The sequence below is a fragment of the Callorhinus ursinus genome, unplaced genomic scaffold, assembly GCF_003265705.2.
Source record: "Callorhinus ursinus isolate GAN/ISIS: 27379988/994484 unplaced genomic scaffold, GSC_fseal_2.0 scaffold26, whole genome shotgun sequence".
NCBI lineage: Eukaryota > Metazoa > Chordata > Mammalia > Carnivora > Otariidae > Callorhinus > Callorhinus ursinus.
Genome location: NW_027397088.1, coordinates 10,632,159 through 10,646,111, shown reverse-complemented (window position 1 = coordinate 10,646,111; position 13,953 = coordinate 10,632,159). Strand labels below are relative to the sequence as shown.

At 34.9% G+C, this 13,953-nt stretch overlaps 1 protein-coding gene across 1 annotated transcript in view; it reads left to right on the top strand.

Moving 5' to 3' along the window:
• LOC112838136 (uncharacterized) overlaps positions 1-13,953 on the top strand; it is a gene marked incomplete at its 5' end in the record, with an annotated part of 234,215 nt that overhangs the window by 105,541 nt on the left and 114,721 nt on the right. Inside the window, 2 exons of the mRNA XM_073877665.1 lie at positions 4,057-4,320; positions 7,498-7,711. Of these exons, the coding sequence (XP_073733766.1) occupies positions 4,057-4,320; positions 7,498-7,711 (478 nt within the window). The remainder of the gene's footprint in view (positions 1-4,056; positions 4,321-7,497; positions 7,712-13,953) is intronic.

Sequence of the window (13,953 nt, the reverse complement as noted above, 5' to 3'; positions counted from 1 at the left end):
ATTCCCCTCATAGGCAGAAGCAGCACTTTGAAAGGCTTCTGGTTTTTAAAATATAATTTAATTTTTAAGATTATATTTATTCATTTGAGAGAGAGAAAGAGAGAGGGAGAGAGCACAAGCAGGGGAAACATCAGAGGGAGGGGGAGAAGAAGGCGCCCAACTGAACAGGGAGCCTGACGATGTGGGGCTCGATCCCAGGACCCTGGCATCATGACCTGAGCCAAAGGCAGACGCTTAACTGACTGAACCACCCAGGCGCCCTGGAGGTCTTCGGTTTTTGAAATCACTGTTAATTTTTTTCTGATTACAAAAATAATAATCCTTTTCAAAATTCCAGAAAGTCCAGAAAATTGAAGAATACTTTATCAATATGCATTTTCATCATTTTAAAAGACTCTCCTAATCCCCTCTGCTTTGCTTCGCTTTCATAGTATTTGGTATCCAAGGGGAAAGAACTTTACTTTCTTTTCCAATTTTCCATGCAAACTTCAGCCTTCAAAATTCTTGTTTGCTTCTTGGATTTTGCTTGTTCGTTATTCTCCTTTCACGTGCACATTCTGTGCTATGGAAGATGAGGTGCATCATCCTTATGTCACACAGTGAACTTTAGTTCTGTAGAGTCTCCTCCTTCAAAAAATATTCTCTTCTTGGTACTCAGAAAATAAGGGACATTGTGACCCGCCAACCACCAGGACTCTCATGATGAGATGGCATTGGTGGTTGGCAGAGTCCAATACATTTATTTCCCTCATTATATAGCATTCAATTACAAAGCTATTGAGAAATGCTCATGGAAAATACCACATCATAAGACAGCTGTGGAGGTATTCAGGTTTGTGGAAAGGATCCTCTGAGAGACACAATGAAACTTAGTGATCGTTTGTTGCCCAAGAGGAAAAGAATGAGTCTCCAGCAACACATTACAGAGCAACAGATCTCTCCTATGATACATGGTGAGGGAAGGATACTAAAAGAATAAATAAGATAAGATGACTATTGTCAGATAAAGTAAATTCCTTCATTTGATAACATATAGCTCTTATCCTCTTTTTCAATCAATATTGGTGACTAGATTTTGTCATGTTCATATACTTATTTTTTTTCCAGCTGTCAGGATAGTTGCATGTGACTCTTCTATCTTGTAAAATAGGTTGCAGTGGAGTTTCCTTTTGTGCATGAGGATTGTCTTCTTCTTTACATAGTTACCGCGGATGCATACTGCCTGGTGGTAAAAGGTTATGTCTGGTAGCTTTGCACTGTTGTTTCTCATAGGCAAAATGATGTTTGTTTACATGTTTACAGATGAACTTTCACCTTGATATGTTCTTTTCTTCTTTATTAAATAAACTGTAATCTAACTCATAAATAGTTGAGATAATGTCTTAAGATAATAATAATAATAGTTATGTGCATTTCATGTTTTTATGACCATTTTTATTTTTATTGTCCAGCCTGATAGTTGTATCAGTTCTGTGAGGAAGATGCTTATATCCTGGTCTTTTATTTGTTTCATTTTTTTAAACTTCATTTACTTCATCTAGAGAGAGAGAGAGCACAAGCAGGAGGGGAATGGGGAGAGGGAGAGAAAATCTCAAGCAGACTCCGCGCTGAGTGGAGAACCCGATGCGGGGCACGATCTCACCACCCTGAGATCATGACCTGAGCTGAAATCAAGAGTCGTTCACTTAACCGTCTGTGCCACCCAGGCACCCCTCCTGGTCTTTTATCAATGAGGAGACTTGAAGGCATCAAAGCCTTGATACAAAAAAAGAAGTGACTAGCCCCAGACCACAGAATCTTAACAATAGAATTGAGCCAGTACTGTTCAAATTCTTACTTTATCTACTTTGAAAGTATCACTGAGTCAGATCAGGTTAGTATGAGAGGGGTACTTCTAAAGGCAGGGAGGAGAATAGATAAAATTATTGTAATGACATCAGTTCGGCTTTATTTTTAAATGATGATCCAAAACAGGTTTCTGACTCCAATTTTCTTCTTCCTCCTTCTCATTTAGCTTTTATTTTCTTATTGCAAAGGTTACTCACAGCCAAATAGCCAAATGAAAAGTATGGCTTGATTAAGAATCTCTTTTGTCAGTAATTTGTGTCTAATGTTTTTAGCTTTCCCATGGGCTGTTGTAGAAAATGGTAAATCTGGTTTAAATGAAACCTGATCCTGTTAATGGTTTAATAGCAGCTGCCACAGGGTTATGGTATTTTTCAACAGATGCTTCTGTTTCATTTTAAACATAAACTAAGTCTTAGACTATTTACATGAATCATATAAAATATGCCTACACACTTTTGGCTAAATATATGGCTCTAAAATAGTCTTAGGCAAGTCCCTATCTTTGCCCATTTATAATTATTCACATAGAATTTCAAAATGAAACCCAAGCCTATACTCTATTTTTTTAAAAAAAGATTATTCATGCCTTCCACTTCCCTAAAATTCTTTTTCTTAAAGATTTCATTTATTCATTTGAGAGAGAGGGAGAGCACACAGAGACAGAGGGAGAAACAGACTCCCCCACTGAGCAGGGATCCTGATGTGGGGCTCAATCCCAGGACCCTAAGATCATGACCTGAGCTGAAGGCAGATGTTTAACCAAATGAGCCACCCAGGCGCCCCCTAAAATTCTTTTTTAAAAGGCTGAAGCACAGGCTCCATCTCTACAACTGGGGACCTGAATGATGGTTTGGTCAATCTGATCATTTCATCCATCTCTATGCCTAACACTGTTTATCAAACACTGACAAATTGCTTATACAGTGACGTGCATTATAATGTCAACCGAAATAAACAGGATAGTCACAAAATGGTTTGTTCAACCACTTTTTGAAAAAGCATCTCTCCCATGTAAAGCACTTGTGCTGGGTACGTGAGCACTACAAAGATGAGTGACAGGCAAGTAAAACAGTGATTGTGACAATTGATAGAAATAGTTATACAATAGAAATGCCAGCTCAAGTAGAAAGGACTGAAAGTACTCTGTAGGGTGTTAGGTAACAGATTACAAGTTTGATTCCCAAAGCTCATAAAGTGCAGAATCTTGAACTGGCAGAGTCGTATTTGTCTTGTTGCTTGGGTCACATTTTCATGGTGGCATGGTTGCTCAATTACTTTGGGCTGGAAAGGTTATTCATGTAAATGCATCCAATAGTGAATTTTTCTTTAAATTTTTTTTTTTTAATTTGAGTGTAGTTGACACACAATGTTCCATCAGTTTCAGGTGTATAACATAGTGAACTGACAAGTTTAAACACTATGCTGTGCTCACCACAGGTGTAGCTACCATCTGTCACCATACGACACTATTACAATATCATTGTCTATATTCCTTATGCTGAGCCTTTTCTTCCTGTGATTTATTCAATCCAGAACTGGAAGTCTGTATCTCCCATTCCCCTTCACCCATTTTGCCCATCCTCCCATCCTCTTACCCTCAGACAACCATCACTTTGTTCTCTGTGTTTCTGATACTGATTCTGCATTTTGTTTGTTTATTCATTTGGTTTTTGTTTGTTTTCGTTGTGTTGTTGTTTGTTTTAGATTCCACATACGTGAACTCATACAGTATTTGTCTTCCTCAGTCAGACTTACTCTCTCAATCCATTCATGTTGTTGCAAATGGCATGAGCTGAACCTTTTTTATGCCTGTATAATATTCCATATATACATACACCACATCTTCCTTATCTATTTGTCTTTCAGGGGCCTGTTAGGTTGCTTCTATATCTTGGCTGTTATAAATAATGCTTCTGTGGAAACCAGTAGGGAGTTTCCTCAAAAAAAAAATAGAAATACCATGTGATTTAATAATTCTATTAATGGGTATTTATCCCCCAAAAAGTGAAAACACTAATTTGGAAGGATATACACACCCCCTGTGTTTATTGCAACATTATTGACAATGGTAAAATTTTAAGGGCAAACCATAGAAGTAAAACCCATTCTTTACTTAATTCTAAATACTAAATTCTAAGTATCATTGAATATAGCATGTTTCCACGTACAAGCATCCTCATCTTCCCTTGTCTTGATATCTTTTCCTAGGTACTCCCTCCTAAGAAAGATGTGAAACCTGGCATGGCTTTCTTGTTTGAACTCTGTCTCCTTCGTGGGAAATATGCTTGTTTTGACTCGGTTGTGGGCTGGGCAGCCTTCCCTTTGTGTGATAACAACTTTGATGTAGTGGAGGGAAAATTCAAGTGTCCCCTTCTCCGAGGACATTATGACCAGACACTCGACAACTTCAGGAAAATGGAAGATTTTATTTGCTTGGACTTGGACCACTGGCTGTGCAATCTCTACTTTCAGGTTTGTAATATGATTTTGTAAGTGGAAAAAAGAACTTAAAATTTTTCTAAAGCAGCTTATATTTAGCCTTTACCTTACTTTTTGTGCTGTTGAAAATTTCAATAAGTATCATAAGCCTGTAAAAGCAATCACATCCTAATGCTTTCTTGACACTGATTAAATTGATGTCTACAAATACAATTCTAGAATTGGCAGAAATCTTAAGGAAAATTTAATCCAAACTTCTAAGTCATGAGTGTCCCAGAAAAGTCACCCAAATCCTTCAATTCTCAGTTTACAATTTGTTGCTGCTGGAGCTGATCTGTCTCACCAACTTGGGTATAAGGCTATGATGTTTCCTTATCAGAAGTACTAACTATGCCACTATTGTGTGTTGGGCATTGCTTATTCTAAGGATACAAAAGAGATTAGATATAGTCTGTGCCTTCTAGATGCTTGCCTTTTATTTGATGAGACCGGCATGTGTTCATAAAAAAAATAATTAATGACCCATATTTCCACAGGATAAAAATCGCCATTACCAAGCTCCCTTTGCCATCCATACATATCACTTCAAAGCATGCTGTTTTATTTACCTCAAAAATTAAAAAACAAAAAACACTCCAAAAAAACCTTGGACATATACCATTTATCTGTATATATTTGGAAATGTATTTTCTAACCAGATCTTTTAACAGAAATGTCATTATAAATTCATTCTAAGCAAGTACCGTGGAGGATTCCCACCCCCCCAAAAAAATGACAGCATACATAAAGTATAATAAAGCATTCCAACACAATTTTAGTCTATTTCTGTCCTATGTGTCCAAATTTGTTCTTACTGATTATGATGTCTTTCCACAGTGCCCGTATCATAAAATGCTTTGTGTTTTTCTTGCTTACCTACATGTTTGAATTTTCCCAGTCTGTCTGTCTATCTGTCTATCTAGCTAACTGGCTAGGTAGCTCTCAATCAATCTAATCTAATGTATGTATGTATGTATCTATCTATCTATCATCTGTTATCTACCTATCACCAACATCTATCTACCTAAATCATGGAACTCCTAAATATGGACATTTCCAAGAAACCCATGCAGTTTTGGCTTAAAAATCAGCAGCTGTTTATTCTTCTTGTGTGATGGTCTTCCTGTTTCTTATTTATTTTAAATTGAATCAGTTGGCATTTTTTTCCTTTTAGCTAATTCCATTATAATGTTTTGCTGAAATATCTTTTTGAGATATTATAGGTTGCTGTTAAGAAAATAAATCTAAATCCAAATATGTGCTTTTCTACTCATTCTGAAAATAGTGTCCTTCTGAGTCAAATTTGACTGTACATTGAAATCATGTAAGAAGCTTCTAAAATACCATGCATAGGTCTCGTTCGCAGAGATTTTGATTCAGTTGTTTTGAAGTGGGGTGTCAGGATCAGAAATTTTTAAAAGTTTCTAAGGCTTAGAAACACTATGATATAAATACATTTGAAAATGAATTCAAAGGAGTTATTGAAAAATCACCTAAATTTTGAAGAAAACTATAGATAACCCATAAAACAATGTTTAACAAATTGGTGACTTGAATACTGTACCAAGAAATCAAAATGGAATAAAAATAAAAATAGAGTTGTAAAAGAAAATCAATTTTGATATAGGTTTGCTAGCTAATGTGAAAGGCATCTGTAACTTTTTACTAATTGTTACCTAAAATTCAGTAGTCTAAATTATAGCAAGGAAAGTCAGCACCAATTTTATTTCATAAAAGGTCATCTGGGTAGTACCTGTATTGATTGTAAAGATATGAGTATTTTATATTTGAGATAAATCAAGAAGTGATGTTTAAAATTTACAAGGTCAAGAAAAGTAGTTATTTGATAAACAGCATTAGAAAGCTTGATTTCACTAAAATCTACTTGATTTGGACACATTACTAACATTTTCCTTTTTTTTCTCTGAATCCCTTTTTAAAAAATTGGTGAAAAGTAATATTATGATTTATTTGTAGAGCCCACTGGCCATTATTCATTACAGATGGTTATAATTGTCTACTAACTTTCTTATTTGGTAACAAATCTTCTCTCTGTCTATTTCGTAGGGAGGGGGGATGCGGGGTGGATCTTATTAAGGAGAATAGTGCCATTAGTCAATATATGATTTTCTGATCATAAGGCAGAGTAAATAGGAATGTATTTGCCTCTCTTTCATGAAGATAAAAATGAAATTTTCCTATCTTGAAACCCAAGTTTCCTCTTATGTGAAATTCTAAAATTTTGGGATTTTACCAGTGTGAGTTTTCTCAAATGCAATTTTTGAACAAGTCAATATAATTTTTGAATACTCTTTTTGGAGTTACTCAGAAAAAAAATAATAACTTGGAACAGGGAAGAGAAAAGGTATTAGAAAAGTGGTTTCTGAAATGCAGCTTTAGAAGAGATGAAAAGAAATAAGTCAGATAAATTATGATCATTTACCTCCCATTCTGTTAGTGGAAGGAAAGTGCCAAGGCATGTGGCTTAGCCGTGACCTCACATGTTCTACCACGTTGTGATTAGGAATAGAACTCAGGCTCACACCCCGAGCGTGGAGACAGGAGAACAGGTCTGATTCGGCCCCCATAGGGTGTGTGAAAGAATTCAAGAGGAACAACTATGCAAGCAGGATAGCCTTTAACTTTTTCCCGAACTTCCTCACTTTTCTGTTTCATTTCCTGTGCCATTGATTATTTCCACCAAGCACTTTATTATTAAAATTGCAAACATAGAAAAGTTGAAAAAAAATGGCACAGTGAACACCCATACGTTCACTGCTAGATTCTGTAGTCTTGTCTTTTATATTTGAATTAGAAATATTGTTTCTTGGAGATAGTAAATACTGAATGAATATTTGCTAACTTGATCCCGGTATGAATATCAAACAAACAGTGTTACTTGTGAGAAGAAATTAAAGAAAATTGTAAGGTAAGACAAAAAACTAAGAACTATATAGAGCAATGGTAATACCTAAAGCAATTATGTAAATCTGCTAATACAAAAAAATGCATTCTTTGTAAGGCAGCCAAACAAAAGCAAACATAAGGTTTGGAAAATTAAATTCATCATTGACCTTTTAGAGTTTGCAAATTGCATCATTGTTCTAGGCTGAAATTCACTGTGTGTGTAATATTTTCAACAGTTTAGATAAGAGATTTCTCTCTTAATAGGTTATTAAACTTCCTCTGTGTTTGGATGATCAACAAACCTATGAAAGACAAACTCCGCTTTCCCCTGAATTTCCAGTTTCTTTAATGGCTGAAGCACAGAAAGTAGAATCAGGCGTGGAGGAGAATACCCCCGGCCTTTCAGAGAAACAAACAGAGGAAAACATTTGTGCATCATTGGATGATAAAGCTAAACCCTCCCTACACTCTTCTCAGGGTTAGTAGACTGTTTTCAGCATTCTTTTACTAATATTTCCAGTTGTGTTATATTACAGAAAACTGAGAAAGACATTTTAATTTTTAATGTATTTCTTTCTATGCCATGCTGCTTAAAGAGAATGTAATCATTGACAAGAGTATCAGTTTCCATTTAACATAATTATTCAACTACAATCAAATATAAAATTACTTCATTGAAACACAAATCTTTCTCTGCGGCATTATGGCTCTAAAAATATTTTTTAGTTTTTTGGGGGGACAAGTTGACTGTTTTTGGTTCTTAGTTCTAGAACTAAGCCTTCTTGCTTGCTCACAAGAGTGGTAACGACATGGCTATGAAAGAGAAAATAGTCTCAGAACGAAGTTCTCCAATTATATAGTATATTTTATAAACCTCACTCTTCAAAGACTGGCTTAATCAAGCACTAAATAAGCAAATAACATTCTTTGTACTATTTAATGTACAGAAGTTTCAGCCTATAGAAGAGATATATTAGACATGACTATTATTTTTTGCAAGATAATTATTTCCTTTACCAAAAGATTCCCAAGATTCTTTAACAGGTTGGATCCTCTAGCAGTAATAACAGTATTAGAAGCAAGAGTAGGGGATGGATTGGTAGTAGCTGTAGTAATTATATTATTCCCTGCAGTAAGTATAGTAGCACTTAAGGTATTAAGAGCATAATAGAAGGATTACCAGTAATAATAATTACATGTGATGCATGTTTTTCATGTGCCAGGCACCATAGTAGGGACTTTATTTTTTAGTTTGGAAATTATTGAATATATTAAACATACTGTACAGAAAATAACGTAACATTAACCAGTAATGAGTCCCCAACTGTGTCCATTCTTGCTATTTTGCCATCTTTGCTCCACATCTTTTCTTTTAAAAAGTAACATTTTACATGTGATTAAAGCCTTCTGTGAACTGCTTGCTGATTCTGTTTCCAACCCTCTGAGACTTCTTATTGACCATTCCCATATATGGCCCTACATATGTATGTAATTATAAACAATGTATAATATCTTTTCTATGTTTTTAAGGTTTGTGTTAAGTAACCATACTTTATATCTATTTCCGCAACATTATTTTCTCTCAGTATTATCCTTGACATTTGCAAAACTCCTACACACACACTTACATATTTTTTTGGTTTATTGATTTTACTGCTGTATAATCAATCATGTACATGGCAACATGCATGATTGTAACAAAATTTGTTTATTTTTATCTTATTTGTTGTTTCAAGTTTTACTCAACTGCAAACAAGATTACAGTGATTATTCTTGGACATGTCCTTCTTGTGCACATAGGTGCAAATTTCACTAGAGTAAAAGATGTTTCCTATCCTGGAGAGGAACCACTGAACCACAGGGCACACACACACTTTTAAAATTTATAAGGTAGCGACACATCGCCATCAGAATAGTTGTATCAATTTGCCCTTCTAACGGCTGGGTGGGAGTTTGTTAGGCTCACATCCTATCAATCTTTGTTATAATTAGTTTTGCCAATTCAATTGCAATGTAATATCTCTTTGTTTTACTTAGAATTTCCCTGAATATGACTAAGCTCGAGCATTTGTTTTTCATACCTTTCTGTTAACCATTTGGGTTTTATTTTCTGTGAATTACCTGTATCTATATTTTGTTCACTTTTCCTTTGGGTCATTTTAAAAACTTTTTCTTACTGAACTGTAAGAGTTCTGGACCTCTTTTTTTTTTTTTAATGTGGGATGAATCATGGGAAGCATTTGATTTCTAATTCAATCTTTGATTGCTATTGATTATTCAATCATTCCATTTAATTCATTTGAAAAACTAATTGAATTAAATTAGTCATAGGATTATATATTATGAACATATTATTTACATATGTATATAATGCAATATAATGTCACTATATAAACATATATTAAATATATAATGTAATATATATTACATATTATACACATAATATATGTGTATATATATACGTTTGTATACATAGTATATTATCTTTAAAGTTTATTTCCTTTTGTTACAGTTTTATTGAACAAAGAACACACTCAGATTGCTCAAAATAAAATCTACCTCCCACCACAGCCTAGTTCTTCTCCTTGGAGGAAACTAATGTTCTCTGTGTAGTATTCAATAGATATTTTATGTTTCTAAAGAAAATACATAAATATACTATTATAATTTTGAAATACCACTAAATTTATAATTATGTTCCTCTTTTCATTATTAACATTGGTTAATATACACCTTCTTTGCTTTTCTTTATCAGTCTTGGTTGAATTTTAGTCTTTTTATTCATTTTTTAAAAATATACAACTGCTCAACTACCTCCATTAAGACTTTCTCTCCAGTGATCTTTTGTTTTCTATATTTATACTCGGCTTTATTATTTCTTTGCTCCTATTTTCTTCCGGTTTTGGGGGGAGCTACCTTTTAATCTCCTTGGTTGGAAAGCTTAAGTCTTTATCTCCAGTTTTTATTTACATGGTAGATATGTGTGAAATCGCCAGTTCTGACTAGATCTGTCCATTTATCCCTGTAGTTCTGTCAAATATTGCTTTATATATTTTAAATGTGTTAACTGCCTGCAATTTTATGATTATTAACTTTTGTGTTATTATTTCTTTATACAGATGTAGTCTCCCTCTATATGTCTATTAATGCTTCAATTTATATTCTATTTCTTCTGACATTAATACTACCACCGTATTTTTTTAATAAGTATTTTTATGGCATATTTTTTCTAATATCTATATTTTATGAATTTAAAACTCATCTGTGGTGTTGCTATTGATTATTCAATCATTCTATTTAATTTCCTTGAATTGAATTATGGCTTAACAGCATAAATCTAGATTTTATTTTCGCATTCAAGATAAGTAGTTAATATGTGTCTTTTAACAGTTTAATTTTTTGTAAATGCTGTTATTACTGTTATATTTGTACTTGCTGATAACATTTTTTGCAATTTATTTTTACCATCCTATTTCTTTGCTTTTTAAAAATATTTTCCTGAATTTTTCTTTAACCAAAAATAATTTTCTTTATTTTGTTTATCCTCTGCTGTTTATAATCTACAGATTTTATTGTTAATTATGTCAGATGTTATCCCAAATTTTCTCATCTACATATTTAACTGAAAATTGTTTTAAAAAAATCTTATTTCATCTGATTTTTCTCTTCTCTTTCTGAGCATGACAAGGACTTTTCGTATGTTTACCTACCCGTCAAACACACCTCCATGTACTCTCACGTTATTGTTGGCTATGCTTCCAGGTCACTCTTTTGTTAAGCAGAAAACTTAGTTATTTTCTTTTCTCTCTCTCTCTTTTTTTTTTTTAGTCTCAATAGAAAATTAATTTACTGACATATTTGGTCAGTATTTGTGCTTCATAGTATTTTTATGTAGCTAGTCTCCACTTTTATTTTTCTTCTTGTTGAAAATATTTTTTAGTAATTCATTTAGAGTTTGGGTCTGTAAAGCGGTAAACTCTCTTAGCCCTTGTACATCTGAAAAAGTCTTTATTCTTTCCCCACTTCCCCCGCTATTCCTCATTGCCATCATTTATCCATGTACGCATTCTAGGATAGTAATAACTCCCTCGCTAGTCTATTGGGTGTCTTTTTGTGTCTGTTGCGGCTGATGCGAGGTTGGTATTAAGTGGGTAGCCATTGAAGGATGTTAAGAGAGGGAGTGATTGGGGCTCCGGTGTGGCTCAGTTGGTTAAGTAGCTGACTCTTGATTTTGGGTCAGGTCATGATCTCAGAGTCCTGGGTTCAAGCCCTGAGTCAGGCTCTACACTTAGTGGGGAGTCTGCTTGAGAGTCTCTCTTTTGCTCTCCCACTGCCCCCTCCCCCTGCTCATATGCTCTCTCTCTCTTAAATAAAAAAAGTAAATAAACCTTAACAAAAAGAAGGAGAGTGATATATTTCAATTTCTATTTTAGGCAGCTCCCTCTGGTAATTTTTAGGAAGGCTTATTTGAGGAGGGCATGTATAAAACCCGATCAGTTTGGGAAAATTTAGAGTAGTGCCAGCCAAGGAAGAGGGCCTGAATCAGGGCAGAGAGAGTAAAGTTGGAGAAGAGAGTTTAAATTTGTAAAGTATTAAAGAGGTGTAAGGGAATGACTATAAGACAAAGAATAAAAATGTCCTCGTTGGTTGATTGCATATTGATGGTGAGGGATAATTGAGGATGATTCCTAACTTATCACGAGTAAACATGGGTATTAACCAGCAGATAATACGAAATAAAGGGAGAAGAACAAGATTAGAAGGAAAACAAAACAAAACAAAACAAACAGCTTAATTTTGGACCTATTGACCTTGAGATCCTTATGTTGGATCCAAGTTGAAATGTTTAGGAGACCATTGGGAAAATGCTCATGAAGCTCAGGAGAGAAATGGAAGGTAGGGAGGAAGAACCTGTCCATTACAGAGACAGAAACACATAGACTACCGGAAATTGCTAAGTGGTTGAGTTCCACCATGCAGGGTATGTAGAGTGAGGGAAGCACTGGGTTGAGAACATAGGTCAGGGAAACAGCAGTGTTTCTTGGGAAGGAATATAGGATTCCTGCCATAGTGGCCAGACCTAAAGCCTGCAGTATTTGATTTCCTAACGGCATCTGCCTTCCTTGTCTTGTCCTGCCTAACAGCTGGGCAACACAGAGCTTCATATTCAACTTCTGGTAGTAAATGTTTCTTGTGCCTAGAGTTGCCAAATGCCTTGGAGATTACGCCTTGCTGAGCTGAGTAAAACTCCACGGATTGCCATGCTCCATTTTTAGAAGCCCTGCTTCCTTCCCTAAGTGGGTCCAGTATAAGCCCTGAGCTTCCTTAGCCATACCTGACCTGTTTCCCTGTGAATAAACTATTATCATCAGCTAATGATAACTAAGATACCACCACCTCCAGACAACTAAATGTCACTTTATAATTATATATACCTGGGAAGGTTATCTTGAAATTTTATACACAGAATTCATATATATCGAATTATGTCATCTGGCTTTAAGCAAATATTTGGCAAAATAAATTAGATATGAGACACAGGAGTCAGCATGGTGACTGGGCTACTACTGATGGTCTGACGATATGTCAGAAGGAGGATCATCCACTTTCCAGAATGCAGTTGACCATGGGTAACTGAAACCATGAAAAGCAAAACTGCAGATGGGGAGAATACTGTATATATTGAAGCTAGAAAATCAATGCCAACACTATAAAGCAACTTGATTAAAGTGTATTGTTTCTCACATTTGAGAATGTGGATTTGCTTTACTTGTAGCCAGAGAAGCTAGGTGACCGACATCATGGTCTGGTTTTTCTGGATAATGAGTAGAGCTGGTTGTCCTTAAAATGCACAAAGTTAAGTTAAATTTAAGTATTCTGTGTTGGAATTTAATAAGTTTAAGGTTTTAGGTTTTTATTTTCTTTTTTATTTTTATTTATTTTTTATTTAATTATGTTATGTTAATCACCATATATTACATCATTAGTTTTTGATGTAGTGTTCCATGATTCATTGTTTGCGTATAACACCCAGTGCTCCATGCAGAACGTGCCCTCTTTAATACCCATGGGTGTGCTATTATCGATATGCTTGGTGGGATAAGGGGAAGATGGAGAGGTGGGGGGTGGGGGACATAGGATGAGCCTAAGGCACTGGCAGTGTGAAAAAGTGCAGAGAGTGGCATAAAAAGCCAGGCAATGTCAGACTTAGCCTCATTCTAAATTGATTGGTGGGGTGGTTGCATTGAGGACATTTGTGGATGTTGTGGTTGAGACTCACTGTGTATCTACAGGAGAATGATTTCTGCCTGATGTCTTTTCTTTATGTTGAATCAGACTCGTCAGGCCTTCCAACAGGAGGGTCTGGGATGCCTTCATTCTGTGAAAACAAATTACTTCAGCATTAGAATATTATCTGCTTAATTTGGGAATCCGAGATACAGAAGGGGCAAAAAAAGTCCAAACCTTTTCTGGTGGTTAAAGAACATCAAGAATTAATAAATCACGAAATATAAATGAAATGATTATAATTTAATTAGACAAAAACTGAGAAAACATTGCAGTTGATTTTTTGTTTAAATATCCAGTTCAAATGTCCAGTCAAATCAAACCACTATGCGGGGCATTAAAAAATGTGCATCTGTAACATAGAGTCCTTCCTTCCTCCCTTCTTCCCTTTCTCTTTCTTTCTTTCTTTCTTTCTTTCTTTCTTTCTTTCTT